Source organism: Ascidiella aspersa, chromosome 2 (genome assembly GCF_963924565.1).
Source record: "Ascidiella aspersa chromosome 2, kaAscAspe10.2, whole genome shotgun sequence".
In the NCBI taxonomy this organism is placed as follows: Eukaryota; Metazoa; Chordata; class Ascidiacea; order Phlebobranchia; family Ascidiidae; genus Ascidiella; species Ascidiella aspersa.
Genome location: NC_139448.1, coordinates 12,827,079 through 12,845,832, shown reverse-complemented (window position 1 = coordinate 12,845,832; position 18,754 = coordinate 12,827,079). Strand labels below are relative to the sequence as shown.

At 35.8% G+C, this 18,754-nt stretch overlaps 2 protein-coding genes across 2 annotated transcripts in view; one reads left to right on the top strand and one right to left on the bottom strand.

Annotated features, from left to right (window-relative positions):
- Window positions 1–50: 50 nt before the first annotated feature.
- On the bottom strand, window positions 51–16,854 carry LOC146163760 (anoctamin-7-like). Its single transcript, XM_083381068.1, has 21 exons — window positions 16,747–16,854; window positions 16,534–16,627; window positions 15,451–15,620; window positions 15,184–15,291; window positions 14,651–14,787; window positions 14,348–14,460; window positions 14,053–14,147; window positions 13,476–13,611; window positions 12,847–12,937; window positions 11,790–11,947; window positions 10,634–10,854; window positions 10,339–10,437; window positions 10,033–10,135; window positions 9,811–9,922; window positions 9,253–9,405; window positions 8,215–8,348; window positions 6,663–6,868; window positions 6,045–6,165; window positions 5,255–5,361; window positions 4,274–4,405; window positions 51–2,329 (listed from the first exon to the last, which is right to left on the bottom strand). Exons 1-21 carry the CDS (start codon window positions 16,852–16,854, stop codon window positions 1,538–1,540), a joined length of 3,390 nt encoding a protein of 1,129 aa, XP_083237194.1. The 3' UTR covers window positions 51–1,537.
- Window positions 16,855–18,408: 1,554 nt separating this feature from the next.
- Window positions 18,409–18,754, top strand: part of LOC146163759 (uncharacterized) — a 28,159-nt gene continuing 27,813 nt past the window's right edge. The window contains exon 1 of the mRNA XM_083380587.1: window positions 18,409–18,579. Within this exon, the coding sequence (XP_083236713.1) occupies window positions 18,498–18,579 (82 nt within the window). The 5' untranslated portion in view covers window positions 18,409–18,497. The remainder of the gene's footprint in view (window positions 18,580–18,754) is intronic.

Sequence of the window (18,754 nt, the reverse complement as noted above, 5' to 3'; positions counted from 1 at the left end):
CACTTGATTTGTTAGTTACTAATGAACTGCGGTAAAAAGTTGAAGGTAGTTATATTCCACAGCTCCGTAATCTCTTTATTTATAGAACCTTTAATATTCTCACAAAAAATAGTTTCGAACAAATGTGTAACAGCTAACCAAGGTAAATTGAAAAACAGAACCATAAATGCCTAAGAATCGTCATTTCGTTATAAACACATGATCGATAAAACATTATAAATAAAATAAATCTTAGTGAAATGTTAAGAAATTTAAATAAGTTTGATCATGCTATTTAAATATACATTGTAATGCACAATTAAATTGGATTCGAATTGCAAAAACGATGGAATACAAAAGGTAAAAAACGAAGCAACAAAAGGTAATCTCTGTTTATGCTATACTGATAACATTGCGTCTGTGTACATCAAAAATAAAAAGAAACGCAATATATTTGTTGGCGGCTGGATAGGTTTCGATGATAAGCGTCACTGTGGCTTCTACAATAAGAAATATGGCGCACTAAGAAAAATTTCTGAAAAGGTAACATCGTGGAATATACAATATAGTTTCTTATTTTTTTAGGTTTAAACAAGTACCTCTAAAACTAAGGACGTAAAGTCGAGAAACATCAGTTAACATTGGTTAATGCTTAGAGATGTATAACAACGTATTCAATCTAGCCTTGTAACGATTAGAGGCTTGCACATGCACATAGTGCTGTTTTATTCCTGAAATGGTTATTGCACTTAAACACAGTGAATTTAAGTGAGGTAAGCAATTCAAATATCACATGTCAACTTTTTTCGGTTTCATCTTTTCTACTAATGGTCGATGGTGTTCTTGCACAGGTTAAACAGTTATACAAAGTGGTTATTGATTAGTTAAAACCTGTACACTATTAAAACAAAAATTAATTGTAAAAAGCAACATATGTTGACTCGCCTTTACAGCTATTTAGATGATTGTTTCAAGTCGGTTCATAATTGTTATACTACAATGCACTGAAAATAGCCGCAAGCTTATTTACACATAATAAAGTTAGAGTTTTAGTAAACATTACAGACTGTCGATAAAACGCAATAGAATCTTATTGGCTCGAAGCGATAGTCACTTGGAACTGAACGATTTTGCAAAAAGCTTACATTGGAACGACGAAATGATTTTAGAAACAAATCATGCTGTTAACGTGACAGATATTTTGAAGAAATTGAATTACTTGATACAGTATCAAACTTGACACAGTACGGTAAAAGTGGGACATCGCAAAAACAAACCTATCGGTACAGCCAAGTTATCCTTTTATGAAGGAGAAAGTTAATTACTTGGGTACACAATGCACGGATCTGTAATGTAGCCTGATAATGAATTGCAAAGCCAAAAAGGTCGAGTAGATCGACGTCATCATATTAACTGGAGATGATACAAGTTCGAATCGAAACGTCTTAATCAAGATGATTTCGATCTACTCGACCATTCTGGCTTTGAAATTCATTATAAAGTTAATTACGTGTTTAAGTAACAAAAAATTCACGACGAATGACGTCACGACTCCTCGCTACTTCGACGGCTTCTGTCTTGGCTTGCTTCTGGCCGCCAGGTGGCGTCGCCGAGACGGGCTCGGTTCCTCATCGGCCGAAGAGTTGTCGGGCGAGTTAAGCAGACGCTGGCGTATGGGCGACGATGGGAAGCCCTTGGGTGAGTGGGTAATCCCCTCTTCGCCGGACCCCGCATCGGACAGCTGGGGCGAGGAGGTGGGTGAAGCCCGGACGTGAGCTACTTTGCGCAGCACCTTGGCGATTTGTCTTCGAGGCGACGGGCTCCGACTTCGCGGCCGTTCAGGGCTTCCAACCTTGGTGACGGAGGAAAGGTGCTTTGGAGAGTCGCGAGTGTGAGATGGCATCTTGCTGGGATCGCTGCTGCGACGCGGAGCAATATCTTTGCTCGCGGTTTGCGGCGAAAGGTTATGAGTTTTCGGTGCCAAGGGATAACGCGTGGCGCCTTCCACGGCAGCGGCGGCTTGACGGCGCTTCGGTGAGGAAGTGCGACTTGAAGGCGCGCTTTTCGGCGAAGCGCTTAACTCTTCAGAGGCGGTAAGATGCTGGGAGTCGGTGACGAAGGGGTTTTGGGGGACGGGCGTGGGTAACGGTGGTTCCCCGCTCTGTTGGTCGATATTAGGCGGGGTTTCGGCGCCTTCCTCTTCCTCTATTGTGTGCAAGTCGTTTGAGGAGAAAAAGTTCAGTTTCTGCTTTAGTTTGCTCAAGGGCGCCCCCAGCTGTCCGGAGGCGCCGTTTTGCTTGTCGAAGAAATCTTCTTGTGAGAGCGAGCGGTGGTAGAGTTTCATAACTTCCTAAAAGTTTGCAGAAAGAAGAAAATCAAATTGCGTTACACGGCGTAATAAAACGCAACTTGGCAACTTCGATGTAGTCTGTAAGTGCAGCAAATATGGGGAGGTATTGTAAATCAGCGGTGAGAATATTTGCGTTAAGGACCAGTTGGGGTGGATAAGAAAATTGCACACGGAAATGTGGCGCAGTGTCATATTAGCAGGTTACCAGTGTCATGTGGGCATGTCGGCGGATTGTCAGTGTCGTGTTTCGCTTGATAAAAAAAAGTATAACTGTGACATGTTCAAATATAGGTTTTATTGTTTCGCTAGTTTTGTTTGCCACCGAAACTAGACTTTATGGAGAAACCAATGAAAAAAAAACGAAAAAAAATTAACATTAAAGCAAACAATCAATAAATAATTAGGTTATTTTTAAATTATAAGGTTATCAGCAAGTGCAAAACGAACAAATCTACTTCGGCACTTTTTTGTTGTGAAAAAGAAGTTTCATTTGGTTTTATTCGGTTAACAAAAGAAAGCCGCGGCAAATAAATAAAGGCTTACCTTGTCTAATACAAATTCTATTTACAAGTTGAAATCAATCAAGCGGCGGATTCGGCTTCCGATACTGGTTCATTTTTGTGCTGTGATGAAGCATGCAAAATCACGGTAAAAGAATTTGTTAATCAGATGCTGAATCATGATAACACCACACCACGCGCACGCAAAGTTATAGCACAAGAACTTAACTGGTTAATTATAACAAAATGTCGATTAGGGAGGTTACACCAAACAAAAGGCCAAGTCGGTCGCTTTTACAAGGAAACAGAAATATTCCGAACAAAAAAATCTGCCTATTCATATGTGCCTAGAAGTTTTAAAATAAAAACCAATACTTCTGGGTAAAAGTAGCTAGGCTTCCGACGTGGGCAGGGAATTTTTGTCATTCCAAGTTTAAAAATCTACTCATAGATGGTTTATTTACAACAACTCTTTACTGAATAATTGAACTGCAAGTTTGACGATCTTTGCTGTCAGTTAATATCAACATTAATAATTAAAGAGAAAGTGAAGGCGCCTGATTGCAGAAAGTACCCTGTCTCCCTCTTAAGTGACAACTTTTAAGTCGATAACAAAGTATGGCACATTTGCTGTAAACCAAACTTCGCCAGTTACATGCGTTAAGCTGGTATTCCATATAAGAGGTCCGCACCTGGAATTTTATTGCGGTACCTATAACCGACTTTTTGGCAAACGTACAAGTCCGATCTGATACAAAACAAAATAATTAATAGTATTTTTTGAAGAATAAAAATGCGTGTGATAAATGTACTATATATTAGGTTTGTTGGTCCTGCGAATTTTAAACTTGACCTATTGGAATACGAGTAGTATTCGTTACGTTATTTCTGATTTACCAGTTTTAACGTCGGAAAAATATCAAGCAAATTGTTAAACCCGTTACGATATTTACCTTACGGTTTTTAGTACTCGACTTTTAGGTGGTCGGGAAACGCCAGTATGGATACCCGCCTTGAATACACACGTAAACAAACACCTTTTGGTAGGAGAAAAATTAACCACAAAACGGATAAACAAAATCCAACCGCAATATCATCTGATTGATAAACGCAAATTGGTTAGTTTTTGCTTTGTTTGTCAGCTTATTTGTAGTCACAGTATCAGTACACTCTGTTGTTGCTCATTTTTCGCAAAGGCAACAAACGTGTTTTTTGTCGATTGTGTCAGATCTAAATCAGGGTTCTTAGATAGACGTGCTGGCGCATATAACAAAAAACTCTTTTTCAAAAACGTCGCTGAAGAAAATTCAAAAGGTTCGGTTCAAATAACAAAATCACATACTGAACAAAATGCCATTGCGCCAAAAACGACGAGAACGTAAAAGAAACCACGCCGCCACAGCACACCAAAAGAGCACGCAAGTCGCAAGGGCAACACACTTACCAAGGACGTATCCCGGTTGTCGGCCAGCGCTTGCTTGGCGAGGTACTGCTCGCGTTTTATCTTCATTTGCAAGCTCTCGGGAACGTCAGGAACACCCCAGTCGATCATGCGACCGATGAAGAAGACAACGTGCTGGGGAAGCAACAAGGCAAAGGGTAAAAATCACAGAACACTGAGGAATGGTCGTATTACCTAGTTCAATAGAACTGAATTAGGTAATACGTTTTACTAACGGCCTCATATATAAGACTACTTGTCTCCCTATATAAGCAGACAAACGCGCTGAAATTCGAAAAAAACGAATTGGAATTGGAATCTGAACTAGAATTACAGTTAATTTAATATATCGCACTTTATTCTAGTAAGAATTTGAATGGTAATATTTGTGTGATAATTTTTTTATAGTTTAGCGCAACCTTTTCAGACTCCTAAAATCATCTAAATGTAGTTCCGACCAAAGAGCTTTAATTAAAATTCTTTGTTGCGACTGAGAGACATAAAATTCGGTTGGACAAAGTAGAATTTATCCTGAATTCCGTATTAGATTAGAACTAAAATTAGAGCGCACACGCAATTTAGAAGTTAGTAGAATTATAATTAGCATCAGTTTGATTTAATTCGTTAAATTAGGAAACTAGAATGATCTAGTTGCCCAAGTCTGTATATAAGGCCGCTTTTATGAAGAAAACTTCCTTTTTTGTAATTTGTTTTTGCACCGGCAGTGTGCATAATTTATAACAATGTAAATGGCCAATGCATTAATAAAAATGTTGAAAAAAAGCAGTTGCCTTTTTACAAGTTAAATGGAGCCCTTTTTTTACAAATTAAATGGGAGTGTCAATAAAAGACGCAAAGCATGGTTTATTATAAAAGTGAGCCTTTTGAAAAATAATCACACAATAAGCTAAATGGAAATAAGATGTTAAACTCAAACTTTGCCTTTCGTTTGACAGCTACACCGGTAATAAAAAGTTTACTTACCTCAAAAACGATAACGAACGCCAGCTTACAGGCGAGCAACTCGTAGTAGTAGAGCGTGTGTATTCCATCACGGTCCCGATAACCTTTGTATCTGCAATCTCCCAAACCTTGAAAATACGAGTTGTGTTATTAATTAATTTTAAATTGCTTGCCAACAAATAACATTCTTATAAAAGATCGGCTCTGAAAGCAGGGCTGGTAAGAATAACCCGAGTCTGACTCGACCAAAAAATTAACCCGACTCCGACTCCCGAGTCCCGAATCCGACTATTTTCTCGAGTCCTAGTCCGGCTCCGACTTTACAGTCTGTATTTCATCCATTTACGTAACTAACATAGAGTGGATAATGGATATTGAGAAATCCACTTAAAGGGGTGACATATAACTCTTAAAGGGGTGTCATATCAAAAAAAAATAGTAACAGTAGGCTGAAACATTAATAATTTTCAGTTATTTAGAAATTAAACGAACAGAGAAAATGGTAATAAAAGAGTTACGTCACACGTTTTTACGATCTACAAATCGTTTTAACGAAGGATTCTAACAAAAGTCTGAACAATTTAACAAAAATTTAAAGCATAATGGCTAAAGGTTCAAGTAAGGCGTAGAACGAATACCCAAACCCATGGGGAGGTCGGTAGCCAATTTTGAACGTGCCGACAAATTAACTCTTTATTCATTTGCAACATGGTACACAACACACTTATTCAATGCTCAATATACTGTTGAATTAAATTCCCATTCCAAAAATATTTTGGACGGAATAGTTTGATAATAACTTTTAGCTCACCTGAGTTGTGGGGCGCATAAGCCATGGTGAAGTTGACGTAGCCCTTGAGGGTTCCTTTTCCTTCTACGTAGCGGTAGAGAAGCCTGGGAATGAACTCTGACGTAAAGGCGATAAGAAAGGCCTGCAGAAAAACATAGGCGGATCGCGCTATATTCGAAAAAATACTTTACGGTGGTGAGAAAGAGTTGATGTGGCTAATATTACACGTGCCTGTATCATCATACATAATTGTTTATATTCAATTGTATTGGGATTATTTTAACGATTTTTGAACCCGGAATAAAACATAACAAGTAACTTTGAAATTACAATGGGAAAATTGTATTTACGTAATTATTTTTTATGTTTTGAAGATACTTATAATAAAATTGAATTAAACCATTTAATTACCAAAAGTTCGGTATTAATATATGCATTTAATACTTATATAGGGGACAAAACAGCTTATCAATTTTAAATAAGTAAGATATAAGTGTATCGATATAGAAGTTCCTGTTATAAACCAAGTTTCCAAGAGGTAATTTTAGTTTTGAACAGCAGCAAAATTGGGCTCACGATACACAAAACGAGGAACCACAAAGTTAGAAAGAAATTGTTCGCCGCAATCCTCACACTTACGTTAGTGATGACGGCGATCTGCACAAGGGCGTCCAGGATGTCGTACCAGATGCCGATGTTCTCGGCCCGATGGGCCACGGGCCGCCGTAGCTCGCACACCAACTTGCTGGCGTCCAGCCGGATTTCGATCCAGTTGTTAAGCAGGGCGAAGAAGGGCGCCAGCGGAAAGGCGGCCACGAAGATGGTGATAAAACCGAACTGAAGCACTGGGCGAAGGTAAAGCGGATTTGGTATTATAGATGTCACACACTGAGCAATTGTGGGACCGTAACTGAATAAATGTGGCCAAATAAACGTGGGTTATTTAATGACTTAGATTTTAAGCAGTCTGTTACTGCTGGTATGTGCTGAGCCTTCCCTTCAACGCAATAGGTTTTCGATAATATTGGTAGGCCCAGTCGGATTTCGATCCAGTTGTTAAGCAGCGCAAAGAGGGGCACCAGCGGAAGGGCGGCCACTAAGTGATAAAACCGAACTGGAGCACTGCGCAAAGGTGAAGCTCGAAGTAAGTGACGCCGTGAAGCGGGGGGAGAGTTTAAAGTATAAGGGATGCCACGAATTGGGCGGAGAGTTTGCACACGCGAACCAATTCTGCGCAAAATTTCTGCTATGCATCTCTGATAATATTGGATCAGACCCGATGCGATGCCACGTTGTAGCATCGGTACTCGTCCGATACTAGGATGGTATTGGTGCCGATTCGATACCAAGTTACCCTTTAACAATTAAAGATAACTTCCGCAAAAATATAATGTGATATATTTTTCTTTAAAGAACATGGGTAGAATGTCGCGTTCTCCCAAACATATACATTTAAAAAAAGCATGTAAATTGATTATATTTTATAGCATCAATATTTATAGTTCTTTTTGGATTCAATCGCCCAAAGATTTGGTTTTCAAACAATTTTAGAACAAACGCAACTTCAGGATGAGTAGCGCACCAACTGTGCACTAATTGTATTCAACCCCATTAGGATATGCCTACTAAACCGGGATCCTGGAGATGAATTAATATGCTCGAAACGCTTGCAAAAATGTGTTAAATGCAAGTTTTATTTTCTTCATCGACTATGCGCACTATACAAGTTATCTTGATTGGTGTCTTAAAGGACAATTTAGGCATTAAGTAAACAGAAAATAATTTTAGGGTTTTATATTCTAAATGCATTTCGTTAAAAGCCATAATGAAGTTTTTCATATATATGTTTTTAATTTGTTGCCTGTAGGCTGTTGCGTATTAGGTTTGCTTTCTGTCAGCAAGGTACATCGAAGTAAGTAATATATATAAAAAGCGTTGAATGTTTCGTAATTTTCGCTGGGAGGATTTTACACTGTTTGGGTTTGTAAGAAACCAATAGAAAGAAAAAAATGAGAACCACCTCAGCTACATTGTTTTAAATCAAACGAACAGCCATATTTACATCCAAAGTCTCCAATTATATATTTTTGGCTCTTGGGCCCAATAGGCAAGGTCAGGTGCGTTCAATTAGCACCTAAATTTTCGAATTTTCGAGAGAATAAAAAATCACCTCAAGTCACACTTTGCTCACCCATTTCCAGATATTCCTCGAACAATCCGGGAAACTCGCAAAGTTTGTTGTAATCCTTCTCCCAGGGAGTCTTGCTGGTGATTCTGTCCTCCTTCTTCTTGAACTTTCGCTGCTGGTACCACTGGAAGAGTTTTCTGTGGACGGCGAAGTCATTTGTTTCGTTAGTTCCGATGAAATCCTAAAGCAGCCGAACTGACGCAGTCGTCTATCTGTTTGGCCAATTATTCAAGCTACATCAATAATTTATGATTATTATACACATTTATATACATGACTGTTTCCTTGCCAGGCTAAACTGTTATAAACGAAATATAGTTTACTTTTAATGGCTACTGATTCTTTCGACCAATGTGGGAAGTTTTGTGGTTAACAGTGTACTTCTAAAACGCTGATATAATTTTCAAGCGTATACAAGCTCCACTTTGTCGGACAAATTTCGAAATGAAATAAATCTGCATTTAGTTTGCGTTACAATTTGTAAATTAAAAGTCAGTATAAACAAAAGTTTTACAATTCTTGTAAAAAAATAACAAATGTGCGAGTTTAGTGGTTAACAGCATACTTCTGAAAAGCGAGTATGATTGCCAAACAATTAAGCACAAGCCCAACTTTTTCGGGTTAATTTCGAAATTAAATAAATCTGCACTTAGTTGGCGATACCACTTGTAAATGAAAAAATCGGTATAAAGAAAAGTTGGCCGGCCGCAAGACAGAATTGAAAGGTTTTCTTGAGGTTTTGCTTTGTAACCAGATAAAAATGTTTTTTTTGATGGAATCACAACTATAAAATAAACTTTGAGTAGCTGCAACTATAATATCTTAACTACGAACTTTCAATCTTTATTGTATCAAGCAGGGTATATTAAATCCGTTGGAGGTATTTTTAAATGATCGTTTCGGTATCTCAAAACACCTAAAAAAACGCTGGCATCGCATGTTGCAGTGGCCACAGCAGCAAACACGCCGCAATACGAATATCACGAGCGGCGAAAACGGCTCGCGAGTCAAAGCACGTCGCCCGACTCGACCGGTACTCACGGTATGACAAGCTCCTGTACGTTGTTGATGGCTTGCTTGCCCACCATGATGATGAAAAGCTGCTGGGCGAGCTCGATCAGGCAGCCTCCGTTGCCGCAAGACTCGTTGCGAATTCCGAACATTGTGTCGTAATGGCCAGGATAGCCGACCAATCTGAAATCGAGCGAACCGTTTTTTTTTTAAATTGGCAATTTTCTGGCAAAACAGTTTAGCATTGGTTGACGGACATAGAATAATTTGCTTCTTTTCCAGCGATGCAACAAATCGATGCGACTCGTGGATATTGCTTTATTGAAAAAAAAAGCTTATTGAAGTTTTTTTTTCTTTTTTGTGTTTAGTTTGATGCGTAATCTTGGGAGTACAGAGTGTACGACCTAGGACAAATATAGAGCATAATATCCAGGCGATGTTTAGTGAAACAAAACAACAATTCTCACACTTGAACCCAATTAATATTAGTCTTACTTCATTAAAACAAAAAACATTTTAAAATTGATAACCAGACAAATATTCGAAACTGCAACACGTAATCGGTAGGGTAACATTAAGTCAACTTACTTTCCCTTGAAGAAGGCGATGTAAAAAATAGAGGAATAGTAGTTGACAAATTGAAAGATGAAGACTTTTAGGGTAAGAGCATTCTCATATCCCGTTTGGGTGCGATGCATCTCTACAACATTGTCACCATTTAGCATAAACCGAGAATTCAATAATTTTAATTACAGAACCCTTATGATGTGTTTCTTTTATAGGGTTAATTGAAATGATGTAAGGCCTTACCCCATTTAGTCAGCCATTCTGCAACCGCGGTGTACACATTTGACATGAGCATAATCAGAATCAGGTTAATCACCGCTCCCGTCATTGATGTTAAAACTGAAGACTAAAGAAATATAGATGGTGGACAATTGTTATTGAAAACAACATAAAATATACATATTTTTCCTTAGTTAGTCAATAGTGATTACTATAATGCAAATGGTAGAAACATAATATTTAATATCTGATTTGTATATGCCTAAAAAAGAAAATATTCACAGGTTCAAATAATTATAACAAACATAATCTTATTTTAAATATAACTACCTCTCCATGAAGTAGCTTGCTCCGACTGTGCAACATAATAACTCCAACTATGCACTTGTACAGAATGACCGAAACAACAAAAATCACCACCACGAACAGCTGAAACACAGAATGAGCACATACCACTATAAGACATACACAGAAAACTAAAACTGCGATTAGGTATTTTCCCAAAACAGTAAATGGTAATACACAAATAAAGCCAGATCGTAACAACAATAAAATGGAACCTAGTTCAAGTAAAACAGTTAAAATGACTGTTAACATTAGACAAACCAGTGCTTATCCTGCATACCATTATCAATAAGATGCCAAATCCTGTCAGCATGCGTCTTATCCTCTGCTTTGGTGGAAAATGGGGCTCAAGAACGCCTGTAATAGGGTTAACCTCCAGCATTGGGGCCCGGGCGCAATAATCGGGGCGGGGTTTCTCCTCTTCTTCCTCAAAACCTATCGCCTCCCAGTGGTGAGCGAGGTTGGCGCTCTTGCGCTTCCAGAACTCGAGAAAAAACACGGCTGTAACGAGGTGGGATATTGTAAGTTTAGTTGTTCATCAGTCTACCATTGTCACATGTTTGAACACAACCCGATATAAACCAGTGTGTATTATATAAATATTGCTGCAACAAGTTTTACCTTGAGGCAAAGGAGAATTTTATTGAACTAAATTCAAGTGGTGTATGGAGATTTACCATAAATGTGTTATGAAAACTTAAAACAATTTTTATAATTTTTTTGTACACCTTCTCTTATTTAGATTGGCAGTATTATTTAAAAATGTTTTGTTTTTAAAGTTAACGACCGCAAAGAGCAGCAGTAAGTATGCGCAAAAAGGTGACTTGAAATTTTATAAATTTATTCAAAATATCATTAAAGAAAGTTGACATTAGGGAAAACCATATTTCCTGCGAAAGGTCAGCATGAATAATTCATTATGCTTAGCCCCTTTTCACCATCGGTAAGCAAAAGGCCAGCACATTAGGATAGAAAGTCCCACAGCTAACTAACTAGCGTCATCCATAATTTATTAAAATGATAGAAGTTTGATGCCCTATCCCTTCTGGTTAAAGGTAAAGCCAACACAGCTAAACATTTGGCTCTCAGAAAAAAACTGTAATTATGGTTAAAGTGTAACATCCTTTTAAGCAGATTTTCTCCAACAAAATGGGCAGAACAAGACAATTTTCTGCCACTTAATAATTTTATGAAATTGTTTGAAAAAATTTTTTATAATGTTTTAAATCAATAAAAACAAACAAAAAAAATGTATCGCTATAAAATACCTGCCATATTTACAGTGATAATTTTACAAAAAGAGAACCACAATATCTTTAACCATGGCCTATATTTATTTTACATTCTCTTTCCACCATTCAATAGTAGTTTGGTTTGCATACTTCATAAAAAAGTTAAAAATGTTTCGAAGGTTTATAGGCCTACAATTTTCTTACCCCAGAAGGACATCAGAGTAGCAAAGAACACTGTCCCAGTGTTGTCAAAAAGAAAGGAAAGTTTTGTCATGATACATGATTTGCTCAATGCCCATTCTGAACATGCACTGCATAGGGGACACATCATATATTTCTTGCCACTGTTGCATATGTCCTGTCTGCAAAATTTTGATTCAATTCAAAATGTTGACAGCCCATTATAATGGATAAGTTTAAACACAACAATTAAAAAAAGACAAAATGTTTCCCTTTGTTAAAGAATAAAACACTAAGTCAACACAGGTAATTATTGCAATTATTACTGATTGGGAAAAACATGATGCTAAATGGGATAAGAACATAGTTGTTTGCACTAAAAAGCAACTATCAGCTCCAAAAATCCTGGTTTACACTTTAAATATAAAGTATAGTTCTGAAGTTTGTCTGCTATTAATCAGTTGTGGGTTGCTTGTCAGCAGGGATATCCTCAGGAAACTGCACAGCAGCTTGCCAACAGATAAATACCACAATGTTTAATGGTAAACTTCCAATACCCATAATTCACCTTTTAGCGAGGTATATTAATATTTTCTAAGATTACTCAAGCAATGGTGTGTTTGGCAAGGCCTGCATTAAATTACAGGATGGAATAATATTATTCTTTAGCTTATAAGCTAACCATAATATACAAACATATGTTGTTGTAGCGTAATTTCATACTATTAACAGACTATGTGTTTCTCCTCAATGTCAAAAGATGGAAAATACTACATCAAAGTACGGTAAGTTAGTCCCCATATACAACAACAACCATAAATGTAAAATTTGTAAAACGATTGAACATGTCCATATGTTCTGTATTTGTATACCAAGGCGATTAATAAACAATCTTGGGGGTCCGATACTAAAGTTGTGATTACTAGTTACTGTTCTTTTAATTAATAAATTAAAAGGTGATAATAAAAAAATCTTTTTAGCTCAGACTTCTGTTGCTGTGGTACTTTAATCGGGCAACAGATTAACAGTATATTGTGTTTGCTAAGGCAAAACATATCAATTTCCTGGAAAACCAACTTACGCCTCTTCATTGGTGTGCATGCCGATGAGGCCTCCGAGAAATACAACTAAACCAACTGTGGCGACGGGAAGAAGCCAGGCAGTGTAAAAACCTGACATCAAAAAAGAAATGGGCGTATTAGTCAGAAATGACAAAGCAGCGCCAACCTACCCTTGACAGTTGCGTTGACTAACTATGCACTTAACATACATATAAATGGGTTCAAAAGGAAATATACCGTTTCATGAAAACTGATTAAATTTCTACATTGTAGGATAACTGTTCCATGATCAGCTTAATGTTTAATATTATGGGAAAACCTGTATGCACAGATGTGTTTAAGTGTGTGTCTGTAAGTTAAGAAGTGACTTATTAATTGGCTTCCTGTTGAAATCAAAACAACTCTTTATAGGCTGTCGGTTGAATAATAAATTAAAAACTGCACTGCGGCATTAGTTTCAGTTTAAATTAGGCTGTACCTCACCAAATCACAACTAATAATTTTTATAGGTGGTTCAGTAAGCATATTTTGTAGGTGCAAAATAAACCCAAAAAACATAAAGACTTTTTTTTCTACTTTTACTTTAAAATTATTGGAAGAGAAATATAAAAAGCTATTTTTTTTGTCACATATTTATATATAGTTTTACCAAGCCATGCAAAGTAGATTCCAATCTTTTCGCCGAAGTAACTTTTTATGTGATCCAGCGGCTGGTATTTGTACCACCTTCCCCACCGTGCCCAGTATTCATAGAGAACCTGGCGTTTGTTTAATGTTGTGGGATCCTGAATTATTTAAAAAAAGAGATTTTAAATTGGTTTATGGCAAAGGGAATTAGGAACTGTCAAACACTCAAAAGTGGAGATATTAAATATTACTTTCTACAATTTAGAGATTTATTGTAAAACGTAACCTAATTTTGGTTCATAGCCATATTGGTATTATTTTAAAGCTAAAATTTATTTAAAACTATATATTTAACTATTTGCAATTCTATTTTAAGTTGGATAAGCTTATGAACAACCAGTTTAGGTATAAAAAATACTTTTTTACAATAAGATACTATTTGTCAACGCTGTTACCCATTTTCAGCTCATAAAAACAAGATAGTATCGGCTCCTATCCAATATTATTGGTCATCCGTAATTCAAAATTGGTATACTTTTAACTATAATTTATGTGATGTACACAGAAAAATAATTGCACTTGGTACACCAAAATTTTACCAATTCTCCATTCTGTGATTTAGGGATTTTATAGGGTCCATCATGCAGAGGAAAAGCAGCTGAAAATACTTCTTCACTTAAAAGTCTATCAATTCCTGTTAAAAAATAAAAACTGATATAAATCATATATGTATGCAATAAAAAGTTGCAGGTCTTGTAAAATTTAAATTTACTGTAAGCAGTATTATACTGTGATGTTAAAGTGACAACATGTTCAGACCCAATCATGTATAAAACTTTAATGGCTAATCAAATAGAGCATCTATTTCCTACAGAATCTATTTAGTTACCCCACCTTGTTCTGCCCTCTTTTTCTTGCCAAACAGATTGCCTTGCAATATTTCATAGACAATGCGACTTCTGTCTGTGTCTGAGAAATAATTTTCTGGATCATCAATTCCAAGAAAACTGGAAATTTGAAAAGACATATTATATCCTGACTCAATATAATAAATATAATAAGACTCAATATAATAAATATAATATTGCTTAATATAATAAGACATCAAGATACTTTTTTGCATACGTTTTTTCTGTGTGGAAATTAATCAGAAGCACAAACTGGAATAAAATGAAATCATTTTACAGGAATACCTACTTTGATTGCTTTGATTTTCTGAAAGTGCAGGTGAAATAGAGCTTGGGTCGGTTTGGAACATCAAGTTTCATAAAGTTTGGCATCCTTAATTTGCTGAGAATTTTGCCTGACCAGTGGTGACTTTTGTACTCGCGAAGCTGTGAGAAAGAAAGCAAGACTACAAAATACAACCAAAATAAGTAGTGTAAATTATGTTTACATTACAAATAAAAAAATTATATCCATATAACATCTTGACAGGGATTTATGTCACCTTCTTTGTAAATATCAAATGAAACTGGAGTACTTTTTAATAGGTTTAACTTTTTACACGAACTACTATTTTAGGAAGTATCCTTTGTCAAAAAATTACTGAAGATTGCAAAAAAAAATATTTGTTGTTAATATTTAAATTGTACTTTAAAACGTGCTAGTATAAATAAATGATATACCATAAAAATATCACATTTACTTTATTCACTGTACCGAATTAAAGAAAACAAACACATAAAAACATTTTTGTTTAATTACAAGGTCTTGTAGTATTGTCAAACCTGTAGTGGAGCTCTTATGTTCAATTCCTCTGCATAGTATGTGAGGAGATGCCAGGGACAGCTCAGTTTATAGAAGTGTATAGTTTTATCAGGTTGTGCCTTTCGTTCCTTCAAACATACAATTTACAATTAATTGAAGTGTTTTACTTTTCAGATTATAGTTTGGCTTTAAATACACATTTGTGGGGAGTTGCCTGTTGTTAAAATGTAACAATGTTACAATATTAATATGGTGTTTAATGAAGAACAACTAAGGTTTTCACTTACTTCTTCTATTACAACGCCTTTTCGCCTGAGATTTTTTAAATATTTGATTCTCCATTTATTTTTCATTTCTTCCAGGTTGTTTTTGCGCTTACGTTCTGCTAGCTCATCTTTGGATAATGTTCTATGCAGTTTCTTTTTCTTTATAATTTCTTCATAAACCAATATAAAATCTATAAAAATAAAGGGTTTAAATGCCAACTAAGAACATTTTACAAATCTAAATCCAAACAAGACATGTATATTTTACATGCTTTTAATAAAATGTTACTCATTTTATCACAATATTTCAAAAAAGTGGAGGTGCGATATCTAAAAAAAGCTGTTTATTGTCTAAGTCAGGGATGTCCAACCTTTTAGCAGAATGGGCCGCATAGCCACTTTAAAAATTTCGATAGGCTGCAAAACCTCTTAAATTGAAGGGGTGACGTCATAATTTACATCATATCGTGACATCATAAAACAACTTAACTTATAAACACCCACTCCTCTAGAGTAAACTCGTGCGCAATATGCAAGTTATCGCGACCTTATTTATTTTTTTATTATATTGACACGCGAAAAATTGAGTTTACATGTTTTGGCTGATATATTTTCTTAAAACGGTCCGCAAAAACACACATTTAAAAAAACACCCATCTTGCTTAGCATTGATGGGTGCACAAAGTGTTTGATGGATGTTGAAATGTGATATTAGACTCGATTATAGTCTCAGAAAAAATACAAGATTAGGCCTTATCAAATACTATGTGTTCGATACGTTTTTATGATAGTCTGAACAATTGTTTTCTATAAAGGCTACTGAAAGTGATAATAAGTGGTGGGCCGCACGTAAATATCAGGCGGGCCGCAGGTTGGACATCCTTGGTCTAGGGAAACCTTATACCTAAAATGATTTTTAGCCAACAGAATTTGTTATTTGGCATTTGGCTAAATTATCTGAATTTTCAATAACTTATTTGATCCCACCTTCGCAAAACCCTCCTTCGTATACAGTCTTTTGTACAGTACTTGACTTATTTCTTAATAAAAGCAATACCAGTACTTAAGGTTGAGCTAATGTATTTTTCCATAACATAATCTTACCAATTTTCGTAATACCATCTTGAAAACGATTATCTTGTGTGATCTTTGGCTCAATAAATATCTCTTCATTTTGATTCTTATTTCTTTCGCTTCCCTAAATAGAAAAAAGTGCTTTAAAACACAAGCTGAATGGCAAAAAAACTTTTTGAATTTAGTTTTAGTTTTTTTTTCAAGTTCATACAGAATTTACACTCAAGGAAAAATTGTATTTACCTTTTCTACATCTTGTGTTGCTAGTATTGGGGTAGTTTCTTCTGTAGTTGGAGGTGTAGAACTAATTAGAGATTTTACACGCGATTTCAGATTATGAAATACATCCATTTAAATTGATATCTGCATATACAAATCAATTGATTTTCAAAAATAAAACACCTTTTTTGTACTTCTAGAACTTGATACAAAGCTCTAAAAAGAGGTCTGTAACCTTTTTCTTTCAGTAGGGCTGACCTCCACTATAGTTTAGTTTTCCTTAGGTTTAATATTTTGTTAAAAATCATGCCATGTCATGATAAGAGATAACAGGGCTGTGGGCCAAATCCTTTGTTGAGCGGCCGTTGTTGCACCAGCTCTAGGTGAGATGTGGACTCAAAAACCTTAGTCCCAATATATTTACACCTAACCAATCCATTACCTAAACTAAACATAGCTCTTCTGTTTTACATAATGTCAGTCTGCATAACAAGGCAATTTTAACTCAGATATCAGGTGTGCAGTGCTAAATTTTTTAAGGAGTGCAATTACCTAATTTAGGTATGAAAACAAATTGCTTGCAATAATCGGGTAACACTAATTTACGGAATGATGAATGGTCGGAATGATTGGAACGCTCACTAATTTACGGAATGGTCGGAATAAAATGAATAGGGCCGAAACTAATTTGATGAGCTGGTTTAGAATCCTACCACAGTTATGAAATCAACGCACAAAATTGAGTTAGGTTGCGGGTTAGCGTTTGGGTGTGGGTGGGTCAAGTATTATTATATTCTTTATTTAATAATAATAATACTTGACCCACCTTAACCCAAAAGCTAACCCGCAACCTAACCCAAATAATGCGCGTTGTGATAGGATTCTAGAACAGCGCCCAATTTTGAAATAAGTTAAGTTGTTTGTAAACCTCAGGTGTGCATAAAACCTATTCCGACAAGTTTTTCAACTATCGGTACACCTTAATTTCCTAAAGAAAGGCATGATAAAAACACGATACACTTCAAATGTAATTTGAAAAACATAACAAAACAGATACCACACTTCGCATAACGCGGGCAGCACACTTCACAACCTACTACCAAGACAAAATAGCTAGAGGTACAAATTACTCAAGCGGAAAACAAAAACAACGTGAGGAAATCAACAAAGCAGAACGATGCAGTGCCATTAGTATGATTTCTTTTTACCAAGTAAATTTTATTAATATCGAATATTCATTTTTGCTGTTGCTCAATTGCTTATTATTCAACTATACCATGTAGCGAAAATATTACCTTAAAAGTTTTTAAAACACCTACAAATGTAAAATAATTTTGTTGTCGCAAGAGTGCGCTCTTCAGCTAAAAGAACATACCAATATATTTGTGTTGTGATTTCTTGAAAGGATTCTCCGGTAATAACTTTTCTGTTACCTGTCGTCCTTGCTGTTCAGCTTAATATAGGTTAATACTCTAATATTACTACATTTGTTAACAGGCTATAGCTTAAAAAGCTTAGGATACTGATAACTTAACAAATGAATCAATAAATGTATTAGTCAGTGTGGTGGTGTAATAAAGACAAATAATAATTCATAAAAATCCATGTAATTATAAGTAATAATGTATAATTCCGACAACATTTCTTAATTGATTGACATTTTATTTTTAGAGAGATTGTTGCTAAAAGTTATTTTTTTCATTTGTATCATATAAGCTTATGTTTTGTATTGAAAAAGTGTTGCAATGAGTGAACTGGTTTGACTATTATGAGCCATGGTTGTTGTTCCTCAACCAGAAAACCAAGAAAATATGCCAAGCAGAATTGACATGAATGGGACAACACAAGCTCGAACTGGTAACAATATATGTGATTAGGATTCATTATGGTTCTTTTCATTGGGCTATTTGGTTTAAAACTATAAAAATATATTTTTATCAACTTTAGTAATAAATGTATTAGGTGGAAGCTATTTTATACCCTGATACTGCCCAATCTGGTGTATTAGGTACTTACTACACAATATCAAACT